The sequence below is a fragment of the Neltuma alba genome, unplaced genomic scaffold, assembly GCF_004799145.2.
Source record: "Neltuma alba isolate B1F8T4 unplaced genomic scaffold, ASM479914v2 tig00012515_pilon, whole genome shotgun sequence".
Taxonomy (NCBI): domain Eukaryota; kingdom Viridiplantae; phylum Streptophyta; class Magnoliopsida; order Fabales; family Fabaceae; genus Neltuma; species Neltuma alba.
In genome coordinates, this window is record NW_021636982.1 from 747958 (window position 1) to 775678 (window position 27721).

At 34.3% G+C, this 27721-nt stretch overlaps 5 protein-coding genes across 6 annotated transcripts; 2 read left to right on the forward strand and 3 right to left on the reverse strand.

Moving 5' to 3' along the window:
• The first annotated feature begins 3610 nt into the window (after nucleotides 1–3610).
• Nucleotides 3611–7500, forward strand: LOC114727913 (O-fucosyltransferase 19). The gene is made up of 8 exons (XM_028914698.1): nucleotides 3611–4470; nucleotides 5056–5128; nucleotides 5223–5293; nucleotides 5396–5484; nucleotides 5584–5716; nucleotides 5800–6032; nucleotides 6131–6607; nucleotides 6701–7500. Exons 1-8 carry the CDS (start codon nucleotides 3919–3921, stop codon nucleotides 6957–6959), a joined length of 1887 nt encoding a protein of 628 aa, XP_028770531.1. The 5' UTR covers nucleotides 3611–3918; the 3' UTR covers nucleotides 6960–7500.
• Nucleotides 7501–10329: 2829 nt separating this feature from the next.
• LOC114727910 (fructokinase-like 1, chloroplastic) lies at nucleotides 10330–12701 on the reverse strand. Of its 2 annotated transcripts, XM_028914696.1 has the most exons (3): nucleotides 12086–12701; nucleotides 10666–11371; nucleotides 10330–10565 (listed from the first exon to the last, which is right to left on the reverse strand). In XM_028914696.1, the coding sequence occupies exons 1-2, from the start codon at nucleotides 12641–12643 to the stop codon at nucleotides 10676–10678; spliced, it is 1254 nt and encodes a 417-aa protein (XP_028770529.1). In that variant the 5' UTR covers nucleotides 12644–12701; the 3' UTR covers nucleotides 10330–10565; nucleotides 10666–10675. The 2 variants fall into 2 exon arrangements, with proteins under 2 accessions (XP_028770529.1, XP_028770528.1); XM_028914695.1 differs by having other exon boundaries at nucleotides 10330–11371.
• Nucleotides 12702–15952: 3251 nt separating this feature from the next.
• Nucleotides 15953–16829, reverse strand: LOC114727976 (uncharacterized). Its single transcript, XM_028914765.1, has one exon. It carries the CDS (start codon nucleotides 16800–16802, stop codon nucleotides 16077–16079), a length of 726 nt encoding a protein of 241 aa, XP_028770598.1. The 5' UTR covers nucleotides 16803–16829; the 3' UTR covers nucleotides 15953–16076.
• A 1075-nt stretch (nucleotides 16830–17904) lies between these two features.
• LOC114727892 (tubulin beta chain-like) lies at nucleotides 17905–19575 on the forward strand. The gene is made up of 3 exons (XM_028914661.1): nucleotides 17905–18298; nucleotides 18424–18693; nucleotides 18793–19575. The coding sequence occupies exons 1-3, from the start codon at nucleotides 17905–17907 to the stop codon at nucleotides 19461–19463; spliced, it is 1335 nt and encodes a 444-aa protein (XP_028770494.1). The 3' UTR covers nucleotides 19464–19575.
• Nucleotides 19576–21187: 1612 nt separating this feature from the next.
• LOC114727929 (L-type lectin-domain containing receptor kinase S.4) lies at nucleotides 21188–22504 on the reverse strand. The gene has a single exon (XM_028914715.1). It carries the CDS (start codon nucleotides 22400–22402, stop codon nucleotides 21323–21325), a length of 1080 nt encoding a protein of 359 aa, XP_028770548.1. The 5' UTR covers nucleotides 22403–22504; the 3' UTR covers nucleotides 21188–21322.
• Nucleotides 22505–27721: the final 5217 nt, after the last annotated feature.

Consider the following 27721-nt stretch of genomic DNA (forward strand, 5'->3'; position numbering starts at 1 on the left):
ATGTTGTTTTTTTTTAAAGAAGAATTGCTTTGATTTTATTTATAAAGAGAGAAGCAGTTTTTTTTATAATATTTATAAGACAGAGAGAGAAATTTTAAATATAAATGTATAATTTTACCCCTAATTTATTATTCTATTGGTTTGGTTTTTATTAGGTATAATGTATCGTATTAAATAAGGATAAAGTTAAAAAATTATTAAATTTTAAAATAGAGTTAATAAAATTTAATATTTTTATTAATCTGTATAAACATGTTAGAAGTAACTTATAAATCGGATAAGAGAATATATGTATATATATTAAAGACTCATAGAATTGGAAAATGATTAAACTTAAAGACAAAGTTTTGAAATGGATGTACTCTTTTGTTATTTATTTATCATTGTGTAAATTATCATTTTTCTTAAAAAAATGTATATATTGCATGGAGATAAAAGTAGACAATTGTTAAATTTAAATATAGAATTAATAAGGTTTAAGATTTTTATTAATTTTCATGTTAAAAATAACTTATAAATAAAATCAGAATTAGTACTTGGTTTGAGATATACTAATATATCATGTGAACTCCTTTCAATTCACGGTAGAAGTTGCTTCTAAAATAATAGTTTAGTCTAACTAATATAAGTCACTGGGAGAGTAATAATAATTAATTCTCATTTGTCAGTTTGTCTCCACAATTAAAGTCTAAATGTAATTCTTTTTTTTTCCTTTTATTAACTATCTTATTTAATATAAGCAAGGTTGGAAAAAATTTCCAACTTGAAACCAACTGAAGAAGTTAACTACAAATTCTTGATTGTGATAAATTAGTTTAAGGCTTTAAGCCTGTAAAATGAATCAATGCCAATTAATGTAGAGTGTGAGCGGTTTACCTTACTTGTGGCGCCAATTCACCTATATTATTCCTTGAATTTTGAAAAAAAAAATTTATTAGGCCAAAAGAAGTTTAATGAAAATTTTGAAAATAATATAAACACTTGTGTTCGTCATTAACTTTATTTTTTGCCTCAATTTAATTTTAAATTATTGTCTTAGGAAAAGGAAAGATTTTTTTTTTTCCTTTTTACGTTGTCTTGGTTTCCCAGTGATTTTAGACTGCAGTTATGTGGTCAATTAGTTTTCATGATGGAAGGATTGACTCTGCAATAACAAGGGGAACACCTTTGCGTAAAACATCTTTTAAACTTTAAATTGAATTTACATAAACTTTATCTTCAGACAATTATGAACTCGCGTTTCCTAACTGAGAAGCAAAGAGGATTATGATTTGATAGGAGTAAATGTCACACTTTGTGATTAATGAGACACTTTGATTTTGAAAGGGATTAATTATGGAGCCTCTACGCACGGCATTGGCATATAAAGTGAATTCGTAGTTCCCAAAACGTGAACTTCTTAATCTTAATTTATTATAACCAAATCCTAAAGGACGTGGATTTTGCGTCTCCTACACGTACCATATTATACACATACACCGAAATTGTGATCAAAATCTTTCAGTTAAATTCCCTTAAGTTTATGGCTTTATGTCATACTACTTCCGATCCTTAATATAAGATCTTATTTGATTTTTATTTTGATCCTAAATATAAGACCTCAATCCACTATGTCTCTCGTATTTATATATTTTTTCAAAGTAGCCCTTCTAACAATGATAGTTCTAGTCAATACACTTGATTAATAAAAATATTTTAGGAAAGATAACATCTATTTAGGACAAATAACTAACTCAACTTACTTCCTTAATCTCCTCAAATTAGTCAACTGGCTATTATAATTAGGACCGGAGGTAATATATATTAAATAGTGTGTTTCTATTGAATTTGAATTTATTGGTCGGTTTCTTTATGGTGTTACGGATTCAAAATGCTACCTCCGGTGCTTAATATAAAAACTCATTCGACTTTTATTTTAATCCTAAATATAAGATCCCAATTCTTTTTGTCCCTCATATTTATATAATTTTTATCAAGATAGTCCTTCTAATAATTATAATTTTAGCCAACATACTTAATTAGCAATAATATTTTATGAAAGATAATACTTATTTATTACAAATAACTAATTTAACTTATTTTCTTAATTTTTTCAAATTAGTTAACTAGCTCTTATAATTAAGATCAGAAGTAGTAAGTAAATAGCATCTTAATCAAGAAATGTTAATTATATGTTCGTTATAGCATCGATCTGTTGGTAGTTTTAGAATTTAATTAGAAGTATCTTGTTTCTTGTTTTCTTTGTGATTGAATTTTATCTTCTTGATATTTATACATTTTACTTGATTTTTTTTTTGCCTGAACATTTTACTTGATTTTAGCCCTTGTAGTTTGGGGTGTTAGGAAATCTTTGTAATCACTTAAAAAAAAATTAATTTTTTTCGGCCTGAGTAATGTTTTAGTTGTAGCCAGGCTTTGACCTTTATTTATAATTGAAGTCTAGATTAAAAGCTCTCACAAAACAGTCAATATTAAAGTTTACGTACTAAAACTAGTAATCAATCAAAAAAGGCAACTGGGTCACAAATTCAAAAAAAAAAAAAAGAAGAAAAAGAAAGATTCAAACATAAACATATTTATAGTTTTTAAACTTATATTTTTATTTATTGTCAAGTCCTTTGATTAAAAGATAAGCAGCTGTCTTGAAAATATGACTAAGTATATGATTTTTTAATAAACACTTGACTCTATATTTTTTTCCAAACAAATAGATAAGGATTCCGATTAAAATATTCAGTTTGGCATTTTTCTTAGAATAGTATATACTTAAGAAAATGTCATAGTAAGAATATGAAGAAATGAAAACTTGTAATCTGAAATTAATTATATCTATTTTTATTAAATTCAAATACATCACAAATAAGTTATAGTAGTTCGTATAGACGCAGATAGGTAGTAAGCGTAATAAGATATTAAAAGTGTTTGTTTTCCGTTAGATTTATTTTAAAAAATATTTTATGAACATAATTTCTCATTAATTGATCCTAAATTGTTAAGTTAGGTAAAATTTATCTGAACTGTACATTTAACAAGACGAGCAGAAAATGGAGATGATAGATACCACCTATAAATTATAAGATCAGGCATCTGATCTTAATCAGTTTCAAATCAAATTTAGTTTAATATCAAATTTAAAAAATATCCATCAGAATATCACGCTCACACGTCTTCATACATGAACTTGAGATAAATTAATTAATAATAATGATCAAATAATTTCCAAAATAGTATTTCAAAATTACGCATCAATGAACTATACGATCTTCAATATAAATTAATCAAGAAAAAAAAAAACAACACCATATTTCAGCATGATTTTTTATGCTTATCCTCATTTCCCCCCAAATCATCAAATAATGATAGTTGAAAGATATAGAAGTGCTTCACTTTCAGAGATAATATCAAATAAAATGAATTAAAATTTAAGATCTGAGATCAAAGGGCAAATAAGTCATAAGGCTCTAAAAATTTAGCTGTTTTGATTTTTCGATGCACAAAATCACAATCATTCTGAAGAATCTAAATGGCACATGAATGAGAACACGTCGCGGTTATATAAAAGGGAGAGAGAGGGAAGGAGGGAGAGAGAGAAAGGGAGGGAAGAGGAAGACGTTGCATATCAGAACACTGAAACCTGAGAGAAAAATGACACATTGCCTCCGCTGAAGCACCCTCCTGGGATTTCGGAGCCTCTCTCGTTCTCCTTTTCACACCCCCCAATCTCACGATACCATTACCGAAAACCCACTCTCTCCCTTTTCTCTCTCATCGCCACCACACCAACAGAGAAAAGAAAAAACCTCTTCTTCCTTCTTCTCTCCTAATCCTCTCTTTAATTAATTTGCCTTCTCCTTTTCTCCGAAAACTTGGTTTCCCGATTCGGGGTTGCCGTTTTATTGTTATTTTCCGGCACCGGTCATGTCGTCCGGCGGCCCTACCAGCTCCTGCAATACAAGCCCAAGGATCGCCGGCCCCACCTTGCCTAGACGACGCGTCGCAGACAATATTGCCGACCCTGAGAAACAGTCTGGCTATTCTGATTACTCCGACGTTGGTGAAGACGACTCTAATGAATCTGGTGCCGGTGGCGGGTCCCAACTCCACCACTATCACGCCCAACGCCATCACGTCATCAGGTACATCCTGCTTCGCACGCGGATGCTCTTCTGTTTACCGGTGCGCCTCCTCCACTGCATTGAGCAATTCTATATCTGGGCATCCATGGTGGTTGCGTCGATGAGATCGGGGAAGAATATAAGTCGTAGAGTTTTATGGATGTTGACGTTGATGTTGGTTATGACGGCTTTTTTGAAGGCCGCGTTTCTAGGAGTTGCCTCGGAGGTTAATAGGAGGAGCTTAGAAAATGGTCAATTGATGTTGCAGAGGTTCAAGCAGGATTGGGCATCGGCTCAGAGGGCCGTCACTGAGAGAGAAACCTCCTTGCCCAAGCATGTCCCTGAGAGATTACTCGTAAGTGATTTTGGATTTTTTCTTCCCGTCTTGCTTTTGTTTACGAAGTTACCGATCATTAATTTATTTCATTAAACGAGAATCTCAGATTCAAGTTTCTTCCAGATCCTCTGTTTTATATCGATTAGCTTTCTAAATTTAGAATAACTGTGGATACAAGAAGGATAGGCTTCATTCTGTTTTTCATGGCGTTGGTTTTGAATTTGACTTCAAATGATGAAAAAAATTTCTGATATGCTAATTACTTAGCTTTCTTTAATTGAATGGATTTGTTTAGAGTTCATGTTGTTTCATATCTGGGTCAGAGTTACGAGAGCCTGGGGTTGTTATTTCTTTAACGTTTTGAGTATTTGGACTGGTTTAGGAGTCGCGAGAGATGATGTAACCAGTATTATTTATAGAATATCACGCTAGAGTTGTGAGAGATGATGATGATGTAATGAGCATTATTTATAGAATATAAACCCCGTAGTTGAGAGATGATGATGTAACTGTCATTTTTATAGCTCTATATCACTTTTAGTTTCACTTTTCATGATTTTTAACGCTTTCTTTTCCTTGTTCTGTTTCTTTTCTTTTCAAAAGACTGAGGAAATATGGATGAAGCCCGACACTGGCAACTATTATAAATGCATCTCTCGACCCAGGAGGCGAATAAGTATGTAGGACTGCTCTGAATTCTTATAAAGCATATGTAGGTGGGCTTAATGTATACGTTTATGACTCATTGTTCCGCTTTTGTAATTTTTCAGGGGCAGATACAAAGACAAATGGCTATCTGCTTGTTCATGCTAACGGCGGGTTAAATCAAATGAGAACAGGAGTAAGATCAACTGAAATATAAGATTGTGATAATTGTTCTATTTCCCAGCCTCCCAGATTATACTTTTCATGGCTAATTCTCAGAACCTGCTTTATCCTGCAGATATGTGATATGGTTGCAATTGCAAAGCTCATGAATGCCACTCTGGTTCTTCCTTTACTTGATCATGAATCCTTTTGGACAGATCCCAGGTAAATTTTCGATTTCATAAGTGCGGTGCTCGTAATTTGACTCCTCACAGTATCCTTCTTTTCCGAAACATATATAATAGCCCCTCTGATATATTTCAGCGACTTCAAAGATATTTTTGACTGGAGGCACTTCATGAATGTTTTGAAAGACGACATTGACATAGTCGAGTATGTTCCTGCCGAGCATGCAAATGTTAAACCGCTTATGAAGGCTCCTGTTTCCTGGTCAAAGGTGTGGAAATAATCCAACTATGTGACTAGATTCACACAATTCAAGAAATGTGGAGTGGTCTTACTTACATACTTGTTTTGCAGGCTAGTTATTACAGAAACGAGATTTCCAAGTTGTTGAAGCGACACAAGGTCATACATTTTACTCACACAGATTCCAGACTTGCCAATAACGGCCTTGCTTCTCATATTCAGAAGCTCAGATGTCGTGCCAATTACGAAGCTCTCAGGTACTCACCAGAGATTGAAGAGCTTGGAAAAATTTTGGTCAACAGGCTAAGATCCAATAACGAACCATATATTGCCCTTCATTTAAGGTATCATCGTGTAGTTTCACCCATTTGTTGTCCGTTCTTCGTTCAGTTATGAGCCGCCAAACTGACATTTCTTGTTTGGATTCTTTCTTCTGTAATAGATATGAGAAAGACATGCTGGCCTTTACCGGATGCAGTCATAACCTCACAGCAGAGGAGGCTATGGAACTCAAGACTATGAGGTATGAAACTAAGCACTGGAAGGAGAAAGAGATCAATGCCATTGAAAGACGATTGCAAGGGGGGTGCCCTATGTCCCCTAGAGAGGCGACCATTTTTCTCAAAGCCATGGGCTACCCTTCTACAACAAAAATCTACATAGTTGCAGGGCCGATCTATGGAAGAAACAGTTTAGATGCCTTCCGATCTGAGTACCCTAACGTATTCACTCATTCAACCCTGACAACAGAGGAAGAACTGGAGCCCTTCAAACCATATCAAAATCGCCTTGCTGCATTGGATTACATTGTTGCCCTGGAAAGTGATGTCTTTGTCTACACTTATGATGGAAATATGGCTAAGGCAGTGCAGGGCCATAGGAGGTTTGAGGGATTCAGGAAGACTATAAATCCTGACAGGTCAGTTCTCAATGCCAAATACGTGTCCCTATTTTGAAAATTTTATACAATATGCATTTCTGAGAGGTTTTTCGTTTCCTTTTTCATTTCCAGATTAAGATTTGTAAAACTGATTGATAAGCTGGATAAGGGTGCTATATCTTGGGAAAAATTTTCTTCCAAGGTTAAAGATATACATTCAAACAGGGTAGGTGCACCTTATCTCAGACAGCCAGGTGATTCACCAAGGACAGAGGAGAGCTTTTTCGCTAATCCCTTCCCAGGTTGTATCTGTGACCAGTCTCAGGAGCTGCTTACAAGACTTAAACTTGACCAAAGCCGGAAGCTTAGTCTTAAAACCCAAAGAGGGTAACTGGATTTTGGTATGACTAGCCCAAGATGATAGATTTACGCCAGTGCCTAAAAAGGCAGCAGTACATCACTTGAGGTGGCAATGTGCTTTCCTTATTCAGGCTAGTTATTTTGGTTAATGTGCCACGGAAGGATCGAAGGACATATGGGGCTTTTGCCATACGATTCAAAAGAGACGAATTTTGGTTGATGCAAACCGAATGGGGAAAAGATTTATAGGCGAAGGAGGAAAGTAGAGGGGGCTGTGTATAATTTAAGGAGGTTAGTTTATACTTGGGAGATAGACATCTAGCAGAAGGGAGTATTGTCCCACTGATTCATTGATTCTTTATTGGAAAAGGGGGGTGTTGAAGTTGCAAATTGATTGCAATTCTGCTTTTTAATTTTTTTCCCGTACAGTTTAGCTTAGGAGATTAGATTCATACGTTCCATTTGATGCTTGTTCATAATTTTCCCTTCGTTTTTGGATGGAGACGCCCGTGATTGCCGGTTGGTTCCAATATACAGTAATTTCATCAGTTTTTTCTCCTATTCTTCATTGCGTGCCAGCTATGCTGAGAAAAGGCCATCTCTCCTAGTTACAAATCAATTCCTAGAAGGAATTAACCTTCTCCGAGTTTGTGTCTATGTTTCAAAGTTCTAAAATGAATTTACGGACGTGAGATATGTACTAGTAAAATAATCTAACTAATAATTCAAGCCAGTCTAAAGATTTAGATCAGAAAATAGCTATATTTTGAATCATGAAGAATAGATTTGAACTCTTCAGAATCCAATATATCAATATGTAGAGATCACACCTGTAATAAATCCCATTATCTAGAAGTAGCACAGCATGATTTGTTCTTTTAAATTCCATGTACAGTGTATTGAGAAAGCGTGTGGGGGTGAACAAGTCTACATAGAAAAGTCATTTATCGGTGACATTGATAAACTTTGTGGGAATTTCTTCAAGCTGAGCTAATGCAAGTGAAGTCAATATGGAGCGACGGAGTCGAAGTGATGGAATCATGGAAGCTTCAAAAGGTCCCATAAGAGTTCTTTTTTTTTTTTTGTTAAATAAGGAGATAAAAAACCTAAAGAACCAACTCGACGAATAAAATGCAGAATGCAGGAGACCTTAACAAACTTGATATTTTAAAATATTTAAATAACTTTCAACCTCTTCTCGTTTTTAATATAAAAACTAGTTAAGAATTAAATTTAATTATAAATATAATACTCCAATTTATTTTTTCTTTCATCTTTTTTTTAAAATATTCTCACTGATTGTAAGAGGTTTTCATCCAGGAATAATTTTAATCATCCCATGCACCTTATTAAAAGATGATGGTTTAAGATATTTGTGACAAATAATTAATTTAACTAATTTTTTTAATATCTCTAAATTAGTTATCTAATTATTATATTAAGGACTAAAAATAATAATTAATTATCTATACTACATTTTATCTTATGCATAAACAATTAACTCATTAGGCTTAAGTAAAGCATTTATTCTCCTTTCGTGTACCACCAATTAATTTCCTCCCCCGCAAATTGCTTCAATTTAATTTGTGTACTTCTATCCTTTATTTGCTTATCTCAAATCAACATATGTTGATAACTTATAAAAATATAATATATTACCTCTGATATTTAATATAAGATTTAATTTATAGTGCATTACAAATTATATTTTATACAAAAGACAGAGATATCTTTCCTTAAAAAAATAAAAGAGTAGGTAGCAACCCATTTCTTAGTCAAGCATTTAAAATGCATGTACATTACTCCTACTTCTATAGAATTCAAAGTCATTCACAATCAATTATCCAGCCATTAGTTTACACTTTCCAACTTAACAGCCCCCTCAGGGCCTTCAGACTCCGGTCAGTTTCCGAGTATACGTAGCCACTAATTTCCCCAAATCTGACTACCCTTTCTTTTTATTCCAGTGGGCCCTTTATTATTAACACTTACGCGTACTTTTCTTTCTGCCATGTATTGCTTTCGCTCCTTAATATAAACAAATAAATTTCAAACCCACGCCTAACTTAATAAAAATCACATTTTGAGGTAAACTGTCAATGTTTTCAAAATTGAAATAGTAATTGAACACAAAGGACCAATGACTCGAAAAAATAAGTTAAACTATTCAATCATTGAAAGCAGTTATGAGTATCATGATACTCATTGTTATGATGAATATCATGATACTTATCATTGTGATGAAATTTATACCATTCTAGTACAGTTTTAATGGTTTAGATTTAAAATTTTTAAATTATGATTTTTAAATAAAATTTATTATTTTTTGAAAATCGTACAGTTAAGAGATTATATTTTATATTGTATACCTATTAAAAGAAAATATTTTTCAAAAAATAAAAAACAAAAATTTAAATCTTAGCCGTCCATATTAAATTTGTACTATTGATATTTGATATGTATCATGGTGCTCATTATTATAATGAGTACTAAAACTGGTTCCTTAACTATAGTGAATAATATAACCTTTTACAATTTTTTTTAAAAACTTTGGGCCCGACTTTTCATAGGAAAGGCAGAAACTTTTGGACACAAATGTAGCCCAAGAACCAATACAAATAGTGGTCGGGCACAAGGCCTTAAGCTGTAGCTTTTATGCTTGTTTAGAATAGTAATAACAGAATACGAGGTAAGTATGTAAAAAAAATTTTATCTCAGTTTATGCAAACATACTAATAAACACTTAACACAAGCAAGTACAAACAAGCCCTTTAAATATCACCAATCCAAATTAAAAATTTTAGTAATGTAATGGAGGATGTTTTACCAATAGAGCTAAAATAAAACCAAAATGTAAAATAAGTTTTTAGACAACATAAACTTGTGCTATACTACCTCCAATCCTTAAGATAAAAGCTAACAAGAGGTTAAATTTGATTCTAAATATAATATCTCAATCAATTTTATTCGCCTTGTTTATTCAAAATAACCCCTTGATTGTATATGTCAAAAAAAAATTGCATAAAAAATTAGTATCAATCCAGATGATTTAAGAAGCTATTTTAAAAAAACCAACACATTTTTAACAAATAACTAATTTAACTACTTTTTTAATATACTCAAATTAGTTAAGTAGATATTATATTAAAAACCCAAGATAATATTTATTTCTCAAAGATCTCAAACCTAAAACATGGCAACCTCCACGTTTTCAAGGAACTAGACACGTGTACCATTCATGACTCGCAGTAGAATGTGGGATCGTATAATTTTAATGCTATCGATAATTGATAATTTGACATCGATTTGCAGCCCTTGTGAAGCATATGGGAACGGACTTCCTAGTTGTCGACTCACATGAAAATGGGAATACAACATCACAAGGGTATGAGCAATGAGGGTGAGAGTGAAGAGATAACACCTACAATTGCATTACAAATATTAGTGTACAATCCATTTCTCACCTACAAAATTTTCAATTGGCATCAAACTTACTGTTATGAGAGTCATTGAATGAATCAAATGGAGCCAAACACAAGAGCAAACAGTTTATGCAATCTAGAGTCCCAGTCTGTGACTGTTGAGTTCTCCCACCTTCTCTGGTTTCAGCCGAAGTACTAAAACTCTTGGAGAACATCTATTCACCAAAAAAACTTTTGGAGAATATCTGGATAAACCATTTGAACCAAGAAATACCCAGAATCAAAGCTCTAAACTATATATCAAGGCACACAAACCATCTATTTGTCACCACATTGAAGGCACGTAGACTTGTTCTTTAAGATTCTGCGCAGCACTTTCTGTGGGAAAGCCTCTTACCGCACCAATGGTCCATTGTGCTATTATTCCAGCTGCAACTGCAAAGCGAAGTTGTCTCTCCAAAATGTCTTGGTTTTCAAACATTTCTGGGCATGAGGTCAGCTTTCGTATAAGAGCAGCCACAATTGCATCGCCGGAACCAGTTCTATCGCATGTGTATGGAGTTATTAGAACATCTTCAGTTCCAATCACAACCCCATCAAAACTAGGGGTATAATAATGAATTCTAAATGTTCCATCCGTCACAAACAAGATTTTAAGTTTGTCATGCCACAGAGGAGAGATTTCCTCAGGAGTGTAATGATAATAATCTTGCTGATGTTTTTTGGTTTCTTCGTAGTTCTCAGCATAGTATTGAGGTCTGTAATTTCTCTTTCTCTCGTAATATTCTTCATCAAGAAGGAATTCTAGCTCAGTCTTTGAGACTTCAATAATGTCAGCTTCACTCCATGCTTTATTGATCAATTCTTTTGTCTCATCAGGTGATTTCCACAGAGGTAAAGCGAGGTTCGGATCGAAAAACACAAGGCCTCCAAATTTCTTAGACAATGCAATTGCTTTGAAGAGGGTTGATTGCATTGAAGGGGATGTTAAAACTTCTGAATTGAAATGGAAAAGCCTTGCCTACAGTAATTCAGAAAAGAAAGTTGTTGAGTTGGTTAAGAGCAACAACCATTACACCAATGCATTCAAATCACATAAAATTATCCTAACCAGCAAGATCCAAATCATCAACAAGAAGGACATAGAAATAGAAGGAACAATAGGGCTTGAAATTCATAATTTCTTAAAGTATTGAATGTTACTCTTATGCGGCAAATTTACTAGTATGTTAATGAATCAAACATGGAAGAGAAAAAACCGTTTACAGCAATTCAGAGGGATTCAATGGTTGGATGAAACATTATCTTTCCTTACCAAAAATGGATTCAATTTTTCTAGGATGTCTCAGATAAAGCCCAAAGGCATCCCCGACCATGATACCCAAACAAAATTCCCATGCCACCAATCTCTATCCTCTATGTTCGTACAAGTAAATGCATACAACACATTCGAAAAGGGATAAAAATAAAAGAGACAGAGACCACAGATATAAAGTGCCCACAAACCATATTATTAGTTTGCGTCAGTCTCTCAAGTTTCAATTCGATAGATCAGTAACAGAAATTTAGCTGCAGCGAAGAAGTCAATGGGTATGCACTTATTATAGAAAGAAATTCATCAACCAAATGATAATTTAATCACTATACTAATTTCCAAAGCCCACCAGTATTAGCGAAGTTGTTTTGATTAAGTTGAATAATCATAGTACAGAGAAGTAGGCATATGAACTCTCACCTCTTTGAGAACAGAAAGGTTCAGTTCAGAGCTTCTAAGTGAATCCTCAGCCGACTCTTTAGTCGTCTCCATCTTCATTTTCCCATCCTCAAACTTCACCTTCATGTACGTACATCCAGTCTTCACATTGGAATCAAATTTCACAGCCCGCGTCTGAACCTTCTCCTTGTTCATCATCAAAACCAACTCATCCCCATAACTGTCGTCCCCAACCTTTCCCATGAATGCCGCTCGCCCGCCGAGCCGGACATGGGCAATCGCCACATTCGACACCGGTCCTCCCGGAGCCCTCCCGAACTCCGGCGGCTTCCATTGCAGCATTTTCCACTCCGAGTAGATGTCCGGGTCCATCGGGTATTCGTGCACCCGCACTGTGGGGACGAACTCCTTCTGTACAGCGCCGAAGCAGCATATTAATGGCGGGTCGTCATAAGAAAAATCCATACCGTCGTCGTAATTTTCTGCCTCTTCTTCTGTTATTTCAGCTTCGTTTGCTGTTTCTATCGCAGGTTTCGCTTGAAATGCGCCAAGTTCGACAAGGGTTCTTCTCCAACGCATGGATTCTTTTGCTGGAGAATCAGCAAAGGAATACAAAGAGGACGAAGAGGGGGTTTTGCTTTCTTCAGTTGTTTCGCCTTCGTTTGCTATTCCTTCCGCAGGTTTCACTTCCAATGTGCCATTTTCGACTTTGGTCTTTTTCAAGCGCTTCGATTGTTTTGCTGCGGTAGACGAGGAAGACGAAGAGGGAGAAGACTGGGGCTTCTTTTTCCTGCCTCGGCGTGCTGGGCTCGGGGTTTCAATAGCTCCATTGTCGCCATTAACGGACACTCTGACTGGGGGTAGCTTTATCTGGTAAAAAGGAATAAATTTGAAAGGAATTTGAAATTTTAGAACTTTCGAACTCGCATTTCCCAGCTCTGAGGGATGGAAGAAAGAATCTTGAGAGTAGCGAAAGGGAAGAGGAGACGAAAGAAGATGAAATGACGCCATTGATAGATTAATGGAAGAATTCATCCATGATGAACTGAGCTGAGCTGAGCTTTCGTCCGATGAATCCTATCGGGTCACTATATATTTGAATTATCCTTTGCCTGTTTACCATATCCACTCGGGTACCCGCACTGGGCCGGGGCATTTAGCCTTATATGCTTTTAATATGGAAATAGACACTTTTTTATCAGTTATTTCAAAATCACCTTGAAAAAAAAGTTTTCTCACATATTTATTTTAAACTAAGGATGTTCACGGGACGGGACGTCACGTTCCCCTTTTTTTAAAAAAAATAATTTTTTATATAAAATTTTTTATGTTATAATACTTATTTTTTATTGGGTTTTTAAAGATAAAAACATTATAAAAAATATTATGTATAAAGCTCAATTATATAGTATAAAAAAGTGCAAAAAAAATACTGTAAAAAAATATGGTAAAAGAAACACTATATAATGGTTTTATGAATTATTTTATTGAGAAAGGAGATATTGTTAAGATACTATTACAACTTAAGAGCGAAAAATCACTATAATAATAATTATTATTAAGAAGTAAATTGAATAATCTAATAATAATTAGTAATAAATAATTTTTTAAAAAAAATATCCCAGGACGGGATGGGACAGGATAACCGCGTCCCGCATCCCGCTTCCCAGTCATTGTTCTCGTCTCGTACTTGTCCCATCCTGAAATTTTTTTTGTTCCGTCCTGAACTCACCATAACCGAGACGCGACAAATTGAACACCCCCTGCTTTAAACTTTATAAAATCACTTCTAAAATTTTGATTTAATTTTCACTCAAACACCCCTCTTTAACTTACTTCACTTTTTATAAATAATCTTAGACTCCATCTCAAAGATAAAAAAAATTACTTAAAATTAGTCAAAAATAATAAATATGAAGAAATTGAAAGTTTTTTTTTTTCAAAATACCCTCATTTATGGATAGAGAGTATAAGAAAAAGAATAAAAAATAATTATAATAAAGAGAATGATAAAAGGGAGAGAATGTATGATGGTAGGAGATGATGGTTTAGAAAATGAGATAACAAATATATTGAGTATTAAAATAAGTAATTAATGAGAACAAAATAAAAAATTTACGACAAAAATTTAAAACAAGTGGCAAATATTACTTGTATTTAGGAACAAGAAATAGATGACAATTGTAGCTTATAAAAAGAAACAGAGGAGTATTAATTTTTTAATAATATATTTTTATGAAAAAAATCATTCTACAATTATACTTAGCATTTTATTAAAATGGATAGGTTTAACTGAATAAATTATAATAAGTTGAAATATTTATTTTATGCATATAACAGAATAATAAATCAATTTAAAAGTCAATTCTATCCCCATATATATATAAATATATATATCTGTTTTATAATTATACTTGTCACACACTGTTATTTGTTGGCAAAAAAAAAAACACCGTTATTTATGACAGATTTGGTTTTTATTCTGATTTTAACCGTTTAGCATCATAATTAGCACAAGTTCATCCAAAGATTTTGACATGCGAAATGGGTTTGTGTTGCGTCGCTACATACAGTTCTGCATAATTAGGAGCTTTGAGCTGCAGGGCATAAATCTGTACTTTAGTTCTGGTTGTTCCATTGATGTGGTGTTTTGAAGTATTAATCTCAGCGTGATTCGTTTCAGAGAAGCATTGATACATGAAATCCCAATCAACCTGGTTCATACAAGTGAAGCAACTAGTGCAACCTACAAGTGGTTCCATTTCATCAATGCTTACTCTGTTTCTCGGCTAATAAGTGACCAAGAATATACCTGTATAATACAACTGGTCGTAACACAAGCACTCGAAGAGCATTACTTAAAAACTGTTTTCTTCTTCGTCTCCTATGGTGTTGAATCATTCATTGTCTCATTCTAACTTGTGCACTCAATGTCTGCTTTTAGCTGCTTGTTTTACTTCAATTGATTCAATTGTTAAGGAGTATCTTTATTCAAATACGGCAGAAAATGGTTTTCTGGACACTGTTAAAGGGGTTACTGTTATTTGCAAATGCGTTAGCTATGTTGAATAGTTTCCTTCGTCCAAGAGGATGGAGATTAACAGAACTTATAGGACAAAGGGCAGGTGATAGGGCTCATCCATGCTTGTCAGTTCTAGAGACTTCCACTTATTTTGTTCAATAACGTCACTATTTCAGTGAAGTTTCTCAGTTCTCACTGGATAAGAACAAATGACGGCGGTATTGCAAGTCTGTGTGCTTCTTATGTTATAAAGGCACAAACTGCATCCCAACGGGATGTACCTTACTTAAACACCATCTTCTATCCCCTTTGAATTTCGTGCCTTTTAGGTTTGGTTGATAATGATACACAATACTTGGTCCAGCCTCTGATATCGAACTAGAAATATCTAAATCAATTTCGATTCGGAAAGTTTTAGTATATTCCTTGCATCGGAAGCCAAAAGAAACTCGCCAACAAATTTTTCATTAGGGAAACTCACCATGGAACAATTCACTCAAGTCAGTCTTCTTTGTCCTCTAGCATGGCTTAATAGAGTCATGAGGAATTCTTCAGAATATTTCTTGCATCAAGAGCTAATAAAAGCTCACGTAGAGATCTGTATGTGAACTCTTGAAGCATATTTATAAAAAGAATTTACTCAGGAAAACTGATTTCTGCAATGATGAAAAAGGGAGGCATGATAAACAGGAATTGAGGATTGAGCGAAGATCTTGATAATATAACACATTCCAATTTCCAGAATCAAAGATCATGATAAGCGAAGGCATGGTAAAAAGAAAAGGACTAAACTGTATTTATACGATCAGCTATTCAGATTACAAACCTTCTGCCACTCAATCCTCTTGACAAGTTACCCAGCAATGCACAAAAGACTATAGCATTGCTTATCTTCTTAAGGAAACATCTCTTACATTCACAGATTTTCAAATATCAAAACTTACAAACTATCCAACAACGCAGTACATCAAACTGTTAGTCATGTTGTGTTCATTCAACTGGGATCATAACCTCATTAGTTCTGAAAGGAGGCAAAGTCCAAGGGGGGTTGTACCTCGCCAGCACGAAATCCCCGACCACCTTATACCCATCTCTCTCCAGGCTCCTCTTGAGCTTCTCCACCTTCTCCTCAACCACAGTTTCTGATGCCACTCCTGCAAACTTCACAACCCCATATTTCTTTTCTCCTTCCTCTCTGATCTTCACCCTCTCATCCAACGGTTTTGGTGCCTCCTCAGCTTTCCCATACTTGGCCGGCAATATAAACCCCATAGTCACCATCTTCTTATTCTCCCCAGTTTCACTAGCCTTAGTCACAACAGGAGCTGTCATAGCAATGGCTTCACTCTCACTTCCACCAGAAGAATTCTCTGTGTTCTTCGTTATAACAGGAGCAGTCATGGCGATCTTCTCGGGTTTAGTGTTCTGGGGATTCCCTAAAGCGCCAATATAATTAGCCAAAACTGTGAATCCTCCATCCTTGTTTCCCTTAAACTGAGATGGCTCGTAGGTGACTTCAGCCACAACAGAAGGTGGATATTTGCGGATTTCGTAGTCGGTGGTGGATTTGATTACTTCGTAGTTCGGAGTTTCGACGCCGATCTTCCCAAAGACCATACCCATTATGAATCGGGAAGGGGTGAGCAGGAAATTGCGAGATGAAGGTGAGAGGTTGGAGTAGAGTACGGAGCGCTTCACGCCAATATATAGAGACATGGACGAAATTGGGAGTGTGATGTAGATACTTGTTGATAGGGTTCGCCTTTTCTTGTCTGGAGTGATCGAGATGAGCTTTGTGACGTGTTGGATGGGAATGTCTGATGATTGAGCGGTGGTGATTCCGCCTTGCTGCCATCTGTTCGCGGCCTCCGTTCACCCACGTCCTAGACATAGTTACTATAAATTATTTTGTTTGCTGGTCAAAAAAAAAATTTTTTTAAAAAAAAAGTTCCTTTTTTTGCCCTGCGCAGGATAATTGGAAATGCGAGTTCCTTAAAAAAAATTAGAAATAAAAATATGTTGGAAAATATAATTAATGTGTAGTATTATAAAAAGATAAAACCGAAACTAAGACCTCAGCTCGTACCATACAATGATCCTTCACGTGGAGCTTTCTCCGTCCTAGTTTAAGCTATGATGCTGTCCTATCTATGAGTGAGCTCAATCCTCTTCTTAAAATTTTTGTCAAAAAAAAACTCAAAAAAAATAAAGACAAAGACGCCGTCCGAAAAAAAAAAAAAAAGAAACTCCAATTCATACTATACATTGATTATTTCACTTGGCATGATGAACCAAGGGACATGTACGTGGATGAATCATAGATCTACACTTTGTGGGCACACCTGGATTTGAAGAGATATCTTGGGTATGGCTCACCTAAGAATGATTTTCTTGTAGTTTGGGTTTTTCGTGTGATAAAAAATGTATACCTTTATTATCAACTTAACCATTAACATATTTATGATCGACAAAGCTCATATAAGAAATTAAATTTACAAAAGCAAGGAAGAAGAAGGGTGAGGGATCTGTTTTTGTGTTGGGCAGTTGTCAATTTTCATTTTCCAAAAATGGGAATTTTAAATGGCCCTTAAAAATAGTAAAGAAAACAAGATATGGTAAGAAAACAACAGGTCATGACCCTCATGCAACCAATCAAAATCCCCCTCATTCCTCCTCCCCTGCTATTTCAAAACTCACCCCAAAAATCCAATTTTTCTAACCCGTTCTTTCCGTTTTATAAGATAACAAACACTCTTCAATTTTCCCTTCATCCTTGTCTTGAATTTACCAGTTCTTCTTTTTTCTCTTGGGTTCAACAATGCGTGAAATCCTCCACATTCAAGGCGGCCAATGTGGCAACCAGATCGGAGCCAAGTTCTGGGAGGTTGTCTGTGCCGAGCACGGCATCGACCCCACCGGAACCTGCAACGGCGATTCCGATCTTCAGCTCGAGAGGATCAACGTCTATTACAATGAAGCCAGTTGTGGAAGGTTCGTGCCCCGGGCTGTGCTCATGGACCTCGAACCTGGAACCATGGACAGCGTCAGAAGCGGACCTTACGGTCAGATTTTCAGACCTGACAACTTCGTTTTCGGTCAATCCGGGGCCGGAAACAACTGGGCTAAGGGCCATTACACCGAGGGTGCCGAACTCATCGATTCCGTTCTCGACGTTGTGAGAAAGGAAGCAGAGAACTGCGATTGCTTGCAGGGTACGTATATTTATTTCTGTTCATCAATTTCTTCGTAATAAATCCGACAATTTTATATGTGTTGAACATGTACAACAAGAACATGTAACCATCAAACAATATCGTTTTTTGATGTAATTTTGCAGGTTTTCAAGTGTGTCATTCTCTGGGTGGAGGAACAGGGTCGGGAATGGGTACCCTGTTGATTTCAAAGGTGAGAGAGGAATACCCAGATAGAATGATGCTTACTTTCTCTGTCTTTCCTTCCCCGAAAGTCTCCGACACCGTCGTGGAGCCATACAACGCGACTTTGTCTGTTCACCAGCTCGTTGAGAACGCCGACGAATGCATGGTGCTGGACAACGAAGCTCTTTATGACATTTGCTTCCGCACCCTCAAGCTCACCACGCCAAGCTGTAAGATCTTTCTTCCCTCTTGTTTAAACTGTTTGATTTCAATGTATATGGAGATTCTTGATTCGTACTCTGTTAATTTTTTTTTCCCCTGAGGAACAGTTGGTGATCTGAACCATTTGATATCGGCCACCATGTCTGGAGTGACATGCTGCTTGAGGTTCCCCGGTCAGCTAAACTCCGATCTTAGAAAGCTGGCTGTGAATCTCATCCCCTTCCCTCGGCTTCACTTTTTCATGGTGGGATTCGCTCCTCTGACCTCTCGTAATTCTCAGCAGTACAAAGCTTTAAGCGTACCAGAGCTCACACAGCAGATGTGGGATGCGAAGAACATGATGTGTGCGGCTGATCCAAGACATGGACGATACCTCACAGCTTCAGCAGTGTTCAGGGGGAAGATGAGCACGAAGGAGGTTGATGAACAGATGATCAATGTGCAGAACAAGAACTCTTCATATTTCGTGGAATGGATTCCGAACAATGTGAAATCAACTGTGTGTGATATTCCTCCGACGGGATTGAAAATGGCCTCCACGTTCATCGGAAACTCCACATCGATTCAAGAGATGTTCCGTCGGGTGAGCGAGCAGTTCACGGCCATGTTCAGGAGGAAGGCTTTCTTGCATTGGTACACAGGGGAAGGTATGGACGAGATGGAGTTCACGGAAGCCGAAAGCAACATGAACGATCTGGTTTCAGAGTATCAACAGTACCAAGATGCTACTGCTGAAGAAGATGATTATGGAGACGAAGAAGAACACAATGACATGTGAATATGACAAGGATGGATTACTCATTCATTCGTATGAGCTCTAAGCGCAGGAATTGAATTTATTTCATCAAAATTTGAATTCTTTTGATTAATATATATTTCAAATGTTGATGTCTATACGGACCCAATATGCATTCTTTTGATTGATACTAGAGAGAGATAAAATCTATCAGCTGGGGAATTAAATTTGTGAATCTTGGACCTCAAAATTGATCAAGATCGGACAACTTCAGGCTGGCTCTTATTCATCAGGAGGAATTCTGAATGTCAGAGTGAAGAGGAAAGAGATGAGTCAAGACAACAGATAAGAATAGAAAGTGTTAGAAAGACAAATTTTTATTGCCGTTTCGTAATTTTTCACCTTTCCGTATATTCAGGTTTTATTTATTTCACTATGAAAATATCCATGAACCGATTATAATCAGAAGAGAGATCCATAAAAACTAAATTATGGTTAAAATTAGATACTCTCTTATATATATTATTGCGAATTTTCAACATCTGACTAACAATAAAAAATAAAAAATTACAAATAAAGACCCCTCAATATGTAAAATTATGATTTGGAACCCTCAGTTTGAAAAATAGCAAATAAGGACTGAGTCTCACTTTTGCAAATATGAAATATTGGTGAAATGTCTAAAATGTCCCTCAGTTAAATTGTGATTTAGTCTATTGAAATTGTTATTCGCTAAAATGAACTTGTCATTTTCCATAATCAACTCGTCATTTGACATACCTTCAACCAAGTTGTGATTTGATCTATTAAAATTGTTATTGGCTAAAGTGAACTTATCATTTTTTATAGTCAACTTGTCATTCGACTAAAAGGCATTTCAGATATTTCACCACGATTTCATATTTACAAAAATGAAACCAGGTGCTTATTTACTATTTTCCAAATTAAGAGTTCCAAATCATAATTTTATACATTAGGAAGTCTTTATTTGCAATTTTTTCTTAAAAAATTCTTACTTAATCATTTTTAGATGGCGTTAGATGACCTGGATGAGGAAGGTCACAAAAGAGACAGATCAAAGTCATCCAACATATATGTGTGTGTGTATTCAACTGAAAATCATTAACAATATTTTTCCTTCTATTTCTTGTTAAATTAACAGACTAATTTTTCAATATTTCTTTGACTAGAAAAGAATACGATGTTCATTTTCTTACCTCTCATTTTCATTGATGCATTATTCTAATCTTTCAAACCTTAAAATATGGAAGATATTTTTACTCTGTGTCATACCACAAGCATTATTTTATATCCATGGATTTTATTTCATTCTCATTGCGATATTTTTTGTTGGTTAAAATTTATTACTTAATCCTTCCCCTTACAAGTCCTCAAACTCTCTCCAAAGCCAGAGAATTTAAAAATAATAATAACAACAATAAAGGAATGACAGCATACAACGTCAAGAATATGCTTTCATCTTTTCACTCTTCTTATACAATAAAGGAATGACAACATACAACGTCAACAATATGGTTTCATCTTTTCACTCCTCTTATACAATAAAGGAATGACAACATACAACGTCAAGACTCAAGAATATGGTTTCATCTTTTCACTCTTCTTGCCCTTTGACTCGTACAAGGTTCCAATGTTATATTTCAAACCACATTAGTATTGGGCAAAAATCTATCTACAAAATGCAGCATATAAGGTGCGAATCATTTAACATTAGCTAACTATATGCAATCGGTAATGCCAGGTTGGATCTCAATATGCAAATAGACAACAATAGGAGGAATATAATTGGATAGTTGTTTTACCATACTACAATACAAGACCAGAACCTTAAAATAAACAAGAAACAATAATGTACAGCACAAATGCTTCCCAATCCAGATCTACTCCTTACCATCTTTGATGGCCTTATCTACAACTACGCTCACCTTCTTGTACTCAAAATCTACAGGCTGCTCCCCGACAAACTCCTCCGGCACCACTGGACGCCGGTTGCCGAAGATGGTCCACAAATACAGCACAACAAATGCAGTCAATGCTCCACATCCACCACCAAATATCATAGCAGCAAGAACTCTCAGAACACAATCGCTCCTTGGTTTCACTTTTGCAGTTTCAGAATTCTTAGAAAGAGCCTTCAGATCCACAGGCTCTGAGTGCATCCAATTTGGAAAAGGCCTTTGATTGAAGCTCCATGAATGTAGAGAACAAGGTTGGGATTGAAAACTTCTATTTCCCTTCACAGAATTAAACCCCACAAACATTTCACTCTTTTTCCATATCTTTGTAAAGTCAATTGAATACCAAATCAAGGGATCCGCAGGCCTGGAGTGACCATACTGACTTAATCTCACTTCTAAGCGTTGTGAACTTGCTTCATAATCAATCCAAGTGTGAAGTTTTTGTCCCTTTCTTAGAGCCATCTTCAAAGAGGAGGTATTGCGTGTTTTTGCTGGTGCTGAATCACCCACATTAATGGCCACATTACAATGAGCAGACCCACCATTTCTGCTGCCAAACTCAGCGGTGAATTTAACATCGACAACCATAGATTTTCTTTTGCTCAATTGAGAAGAAGAAATCCCAGATGGACTTTTCTTAAAGAAATCATCTTGAAGACCACTCGGAACCATAACAAAAGCCAAACCATCCCCATCCACCGACAAGATCGAAAATGCAAAATCAGTGGAAAAAGAGATCAATTGCTTTGGTTTACCTCCAATAAGCTTGATGGGTTTTTTGTACATGACTCCTCCTCGGCTCTCAGACCCAGAGAGTTGAACCGCAGAACCACCATTGACGACCTTTGAACCGCCCAAAAGGGCAACATTGGACTCAAATTTCAGATCCTTGTCAAAATCAGGGAAAGAGAACGATGAAATTGGGTCGGAAGTTACGATTTTGAAGAATAAGACGAGGAAGGTGAAGGCCGTGAAGGAATGGGGAGTGGAAAAAGCGGCCATAATTGAGGTGGGTATGAGCTGAAAGTGGCTATATGTGGAGTTGCTTTGGATTCTAAAGCTCGTGGGTCGATCCCATTTGGGTGTAAGGTAAATTGCTGTCTAGGTTTGTGTTGAGTTGAGTGAAAGAAAGAAACAGATGGGAAAGTGAAGATTTAAGAATAATCAAAATTGTTGGAGCAAGTTGGTGCTGGAATGGGGGGTTGTGAAAATTAAATACGGTTGCTCTGTTTCTGTAAAACCCGGGGCTCGCTTTCCCTTCAGTGCCAGATGACTCAGGGAATAATGGAATATAATAAAGGGGCATTCTTGCAATTTGAGCTTTATAATTATACTACTTCCGGTCCTTAATATAAAACCCCGTTTGACTTTTTGTTTGGTCCTAATTATAAGACCCCAATCCATTTTGTCTCTCATATTTATGCAATTTTTTCCAAGATAGTCCTTCTAATAATGATAGTTCTAGCCAATACACTTAATTAGCAAGGATATTTTAGGAATGACAACACTTATTTATTACAAATAACTAACTTAACTTACTTCCTTAATCTCCTCAAATAAGTCAACTGGGTCTTATAATTAGGACCGGAGGTAGTAATTACTAATAATTTGTATGCTCCACAGTCCACACATTATTTTTAAAATAAGTTGTGAAATTAAAAAAAAAAACAGAGAGAGAATTGGCTTGTCAATGCCAGTCGGTGGTGTCATGGTGCTGTGAAAGTGAAAGATAAGCATCACTACAGAAAGCAAGATAAAATAAACTAAAGCTAAACAAATATGTGCATAATTAACATATTGGGTAAATATGATTTTTATTTTTAAAAAAAATTGGATTTGAAATTTTTTTAGATCATTTTCAGATTATTTATTACAATTTTTATTCCCATTTAATACTAATATAAAAACTTTGATTGGTGAAAAATACCCACATTTAAGTAATGGTGACTGAATAAACGTGCTTTCTGATATTTTGCGTAAAAACTCATCAGGTGCCTCTTGTGAATAAAATTTTTAATGAGGGATTCTTTTAATTTTTTTGAAATAAAATTGATAAATTTTAATAATTTTATGATATTTAAAAATGTTAGAAATATTTGATAAATAGAATGAGTAAAGCAGGAAAAACTAAAAAGGGAGAGGAAGGGGACCATGTTAATTGTTAAAGGAAGGGGCACCATCCACGAGGGGACTTTATTGGGTGGCTTGCTTCCGACACTTTGAAAACCGCCTCTCTGTGGGACACTGCGCCCCACTCTCCACATTCCCCTATCTCGCTAACCTGCGCCTCATTTCCAACCGAGACTGACACGTCACGATAAGATCGCACCCAAGGACTAAAGTGCCCCAAAAATAGATGAAAATGATTCATTTTGTATTCACATAAGTTTGGCTAGAAAATAATTTTTAATAGGAGTTGGATCATTTCCATCAAAATTCTGTACAGAAAAAATAATCAATAATATATATGGTTTTAATTTGAGAGTTCCTTATTGCTAGAGTTTGTAGCTTATTGTTTTACTTCTACTATTGAGTTTTGTAATTTGTATAACTGAAATATGTGCGAATTATTATCTTAACATAAAAGTTAGTTATAAGATTTGATTTTAAATAAAATACTTTAATCTATTTTTTTTTCAAAATATCCTTATTAGTTATAAGAAGTTTTTAATAAAGAGTAATTTGAATAGACATTATTAAAGAGGATTGTTAATTAAGGAAGGTCAACACATGCTTATAACAAACAATCAATTTAACTAATTTTTGTTAATATTTTTAAATTAATTATTTAACTGTTATGTTAATAACTGGAAGTGGCACATTTGACAAATTCGTTTATTTTTGTTAACTTTGATCTATTTTTCTATGAATGCGTAGTTCTCCATGGTCCTCTTAGGTCATTTCCCTTTCTTTTCTTTTCTTTTTTCCTTTTACATCGAAATAAGTCATTTTCCCATTTGCAAAATCTCTTTCGCCAATGTGAGTAGTTGTTGGAGTACTCGTTAGGTGGCTGGAATCTTTCAGGCTTGTCAAGCGTCCAAACCACTGGCTCGGATTTGGTGCTCATTTGCTTGGAAAACAACTTCCACAGTTTAATTTTAATCGGTAGGGTTTACGTTTAAAATTTTTTAATAAGGGTTGAGTATATTGGTGACGAATTACACTTGTTGTGACGTGTATCAACGCAGCCTCTTTGTGTATTCATCTGATTTTATTTATGAGTTATCTTTAACATGTTAATTTTACATTTTAAAATTCAACAATTTTCTAATTTTATTCTTATTTAATATACAGTATATTTTATAAAAATAAAATTAAAACAATAATAAATGAAAGATAAAATTATACATTCATATAAAAAATTTAATAGAGTGACTTACAAACATCATAAAAAAATCGTTCTTTCTCAACCTTATAAATAGAAATAGGGACGATAATCTTATTGGTGCATGTATACACTGCTAAATTATGTCAGCATTACATACTTTTTGTGAGTAATAAACGAATGTTATATTGCCAGGTCATGCATGTTTTAACTGAAATTAAATTTCTGGCACAACGATTTCAAAGAATGCGTCTTCAGAAAAACAAAACAAAACGTGTTTTTTATATTACTTTCAGTCTTAATTATAAGACCTCGTTTATAAATTATAAATAAAGTTTTTTAATTAGAACTGGAAGTATCATAAGATCTCGTTTATAGTTTATAAATAAAATTTTATAATTAGAACGAGAAGTAGTATTAACATCTTCCATCCATTAGTTTTGTTTATTTTTAATTTTAGTGAGAAAGGGTGTCCATCACTACCATCAACTTCCACTTTAGAAAGCCAAGGTACCGGTCGTCAAATGTATAAAAAGGATTCGTCATTATTCTAGGGACTGTTTTGGATAATCCATCAGTATTTTAAACAAATTCATTCCCTTTTTTCTTTAAAAAAAAAAAAAAGAAATTAAAAGAGACTGGTGTGTTATTTCTTATTTTCTTTTTACTCCCAAATGAGATCCACTATATGAGTGATAAAGACACGATCATGAAATATCGCAAACGAGAATCAGAATATATATATATATTTTGGGGTGTATTGACGAAGCTCGACTTATAAACCCAACATGTCCACCTAAAAAAAAAAAAGGAACTTATTTATTCCTAAAAGTTGGTTGTATAAATCAAAGTAAAAAAATAAAAATTGCAGAAGGGGTTGCAGGCAATGAAAGCAAAGAATATAGGTGAGGCTTTAACGGTGAGTGGCGTGTGTTGGCTGCAAAATTAAATTACTAAATTATCAAATCATTAACAATTCCAAAATTACTATATTTCATTTATAATATAAAATTTAGTTTGATATTTAATTTGATCTTAAATATAAAACTCTAATTTACTTTATTTTTCATATTTATTTATTCATGTTAAATGTGCCATCAAATAGTAGTTCTAATTAATAAACATAACTAGTTGGGATATTCTAAAAAAAATAACATTTATTTATTATAAATAACAAACTTAACAAATTTTCTTAATCTTCTTAAATTAATCAACGTATTCTTGTATTAAAGATAAGAGTTACTACTATATATAAATTATTAGATTCCTCTAATCCATTGGTGAGCTGCAATGGAATCCTGTTCTCTCTGTACTTAATAATGATGCCTTGTTTTGTTCCCTTACTGTAAAACCCAACCATCTCCCCTCGCAATGCAGCGTCGTCACATGCTCTTAGATTTTCTTTATTCACGGAAACTTTCCTTATCCAATATTATTTAAAGTTTTTTTTCAAAAAGATCTTTATTAATTATCAGAAATTTTTACTAAAGAGTAATTCTAATGCATATAATTAAAGAAGATAACTGATTAAGAAAGACCAGCATACATTTATAACAAATAACCAATTTAACTAATTTTTTAAATATTTTTAAATTAAGTATTGACAAATTCGTTCATTTTTGTTAACTTTGATCTATTTTTCTATGAATGCATAGTTCTTCATTGCCCCCCTACGTCATTTCCCTCCCTTTTTTTATGCATCGAAATGAGTCATTTCCCCATTTGCAAAATGTCTTTCGTAATGTGAGTAATTGTTGGAGTACTTGTTAGGTGGCTGGAATCTTTCAAGTTTGTCAAGCGTCCAAACCACTGGTTCGGATTTGGTGCTCATTTGCTTCGAAAACAACTTCCGCGGTCTAAATTTAATCGGTAGTGTTTACGTTTAAAATTTTTTAATTAAGGTTGAGTATATTGGTGATGAACTACACTTGTTGTAACGTGTATCAATGCAGCCTTTTTGTGTATTCATCTGATTTTATTTATGAGTTCTTTTTAACATGTCAGTTTTACACTTTAAAATTCAATAACTTTCTAATTTTATTCTTATTTAATATACATTATATTCTATAAAAATAAAGTTAACACAATAATAAATTGAGAATAAAATCATACATTTATGTGAAAAATTTAATAGAGTGACTTATAAATAGAATAAAAAAAATCATTCTCTCTTAACCTTATAAATAGAAGTGGAGGAGTATAATCTTTTCAATATATTACTTCTGGTTCTAAATATAAGAGCTAGTTGACTAATTTGAATAGATTAAAAAAAGAAGTAACTTAGTTATTTGTAATAAATAAGCATTGTCTTTCCTAAAATATCCTTGTTAATCAAATATATTGGCTAGAACTATCATTATTAGAAGGATTACCTTGAAAAAAAAATTAAATATTGAAAACAAAGTGGATTGGAGTCTTATATTTATAAATAAAATAAAAATTAAATGAAATCTTATATTAAGAATGAAAAATAGTAATTGACATACTCTTTGTGAGTAATAAACAAATGATATATTGCCAGGTCATGTATGTTTATTTTTAATTTTAATCAGAAAGAGTGTCCATAACTAAAAAGAGCATATCTCTGCCATGAACTTCCCCTTTAGAAAGCCAAGGTGGTAGTTCGTCAAATGTATAAAAAAGATTCGTCATTATTCTAAAAACTGTTTGGGATAAGCCGTCAGGATGGTAAACAAATTCATTCCCCATTTTTTTCAAACAAAAAAAGAAATTAAAAGAGACTGATGTGTTATTTCTTATTTTCTTTTTACTCCCAAATCAGATTTATTGTATGAGTGATAAAGACACGATCATGATATCGCAAAGGAGAATCAGAATTTTTATTTTCTGTGTATTGATGAAGCTCGACTTATGAATCTAACATGCCCACCTAAAAAAAAAAAAAGCCACTTGTTTATTCCTAAAAGTTGGTTGTATGAATCAATTTTTTTTTTAAAAAAAGAAAATTGCCGAAGGGGCTGCAGCCAATGAAAGCA

What these genes read in the sequence shown, in the direction of transcription:
- LOC114727976 (XM_028914765.1), bottom strand. Translation starts at nt 16,802, where the DNA reads ATGTCTCTATATATTGGCGTGAAGCGCTCCGTACTCTACTCCAACCTC.
- LOC114727913 (XM_028914698.1), top strand. Translation starts at nt 3,919, where the DNA reads ATGTCGTCCGGCGGCCCTACCAGCTCCTGCAATACAAGCCCAAGGATC. An exon ending in TAAATCAAATGAGAACAGGA is followed by an intron (nt 5,294 to 5,395) that starts GTAAGATCAACT and finishes TTTATCCTGCAG; the next exon opens with ATATGTGATATGGTTGCAAT. An exon ending in TCCTTTTGGACAGATCCCAG is followed by an intron (nt 5,485 to 5,583) that starts GTAAATTTTCGA and finishes GATATATTTCAG; the next exon opens with CGACTTCAAAGATATTTTTG.
- LOC114727892 (XM_028914661.1), top strand. Translation starts at nt 17,905, where the DNA reads ATGCGTGAAATCCTCCACATTCAAGGCGGCCAATGTGGCAACCAGATC. An exon ending in GAACTGCGATTGCTTGCAGG is followed by an intron (nt 18,299 to 18,423) that starts GTACGTATATTT and finishes GTAATTTTGCAG; the next exon opens with GTTTTCAAGTGTGTCATTCT. An exon ending in CAAGCTCACCACGCCAAGCT is followed by an intron (nt 18,694 to 18,792) that starts GTAAGATCTTTC and finishes CCTGAGGAACAG; the next exon opens with TTGGTGATCTGAACCATTTG.
- LOC114727910 (XM_028914696.1), bottom strand. Translation starts at nt 12,643, where the DNA reads ATGCGTTGGAGAAGAACCCTTGTCGAACTTGGCGCATTTCAAGCGAAA. An exon ending in ACCTTTCTGTTCTCAAAGAG is followed by an intron (nt 11,372 to 12,085) that starts GTGAGAGTTCAT and finishes GAATTACTGTAG; the next exon opens with GCAAGGCTTTTCCATTTCAA.
- LOC114727929 (XM_028914715.1), bottom strand. Translation starts at nt 22,402, where the DNA reads ATGGCCGCTTTTTCCACTCCCCATTCCTTCACGGCCTTCACCTTCCTC.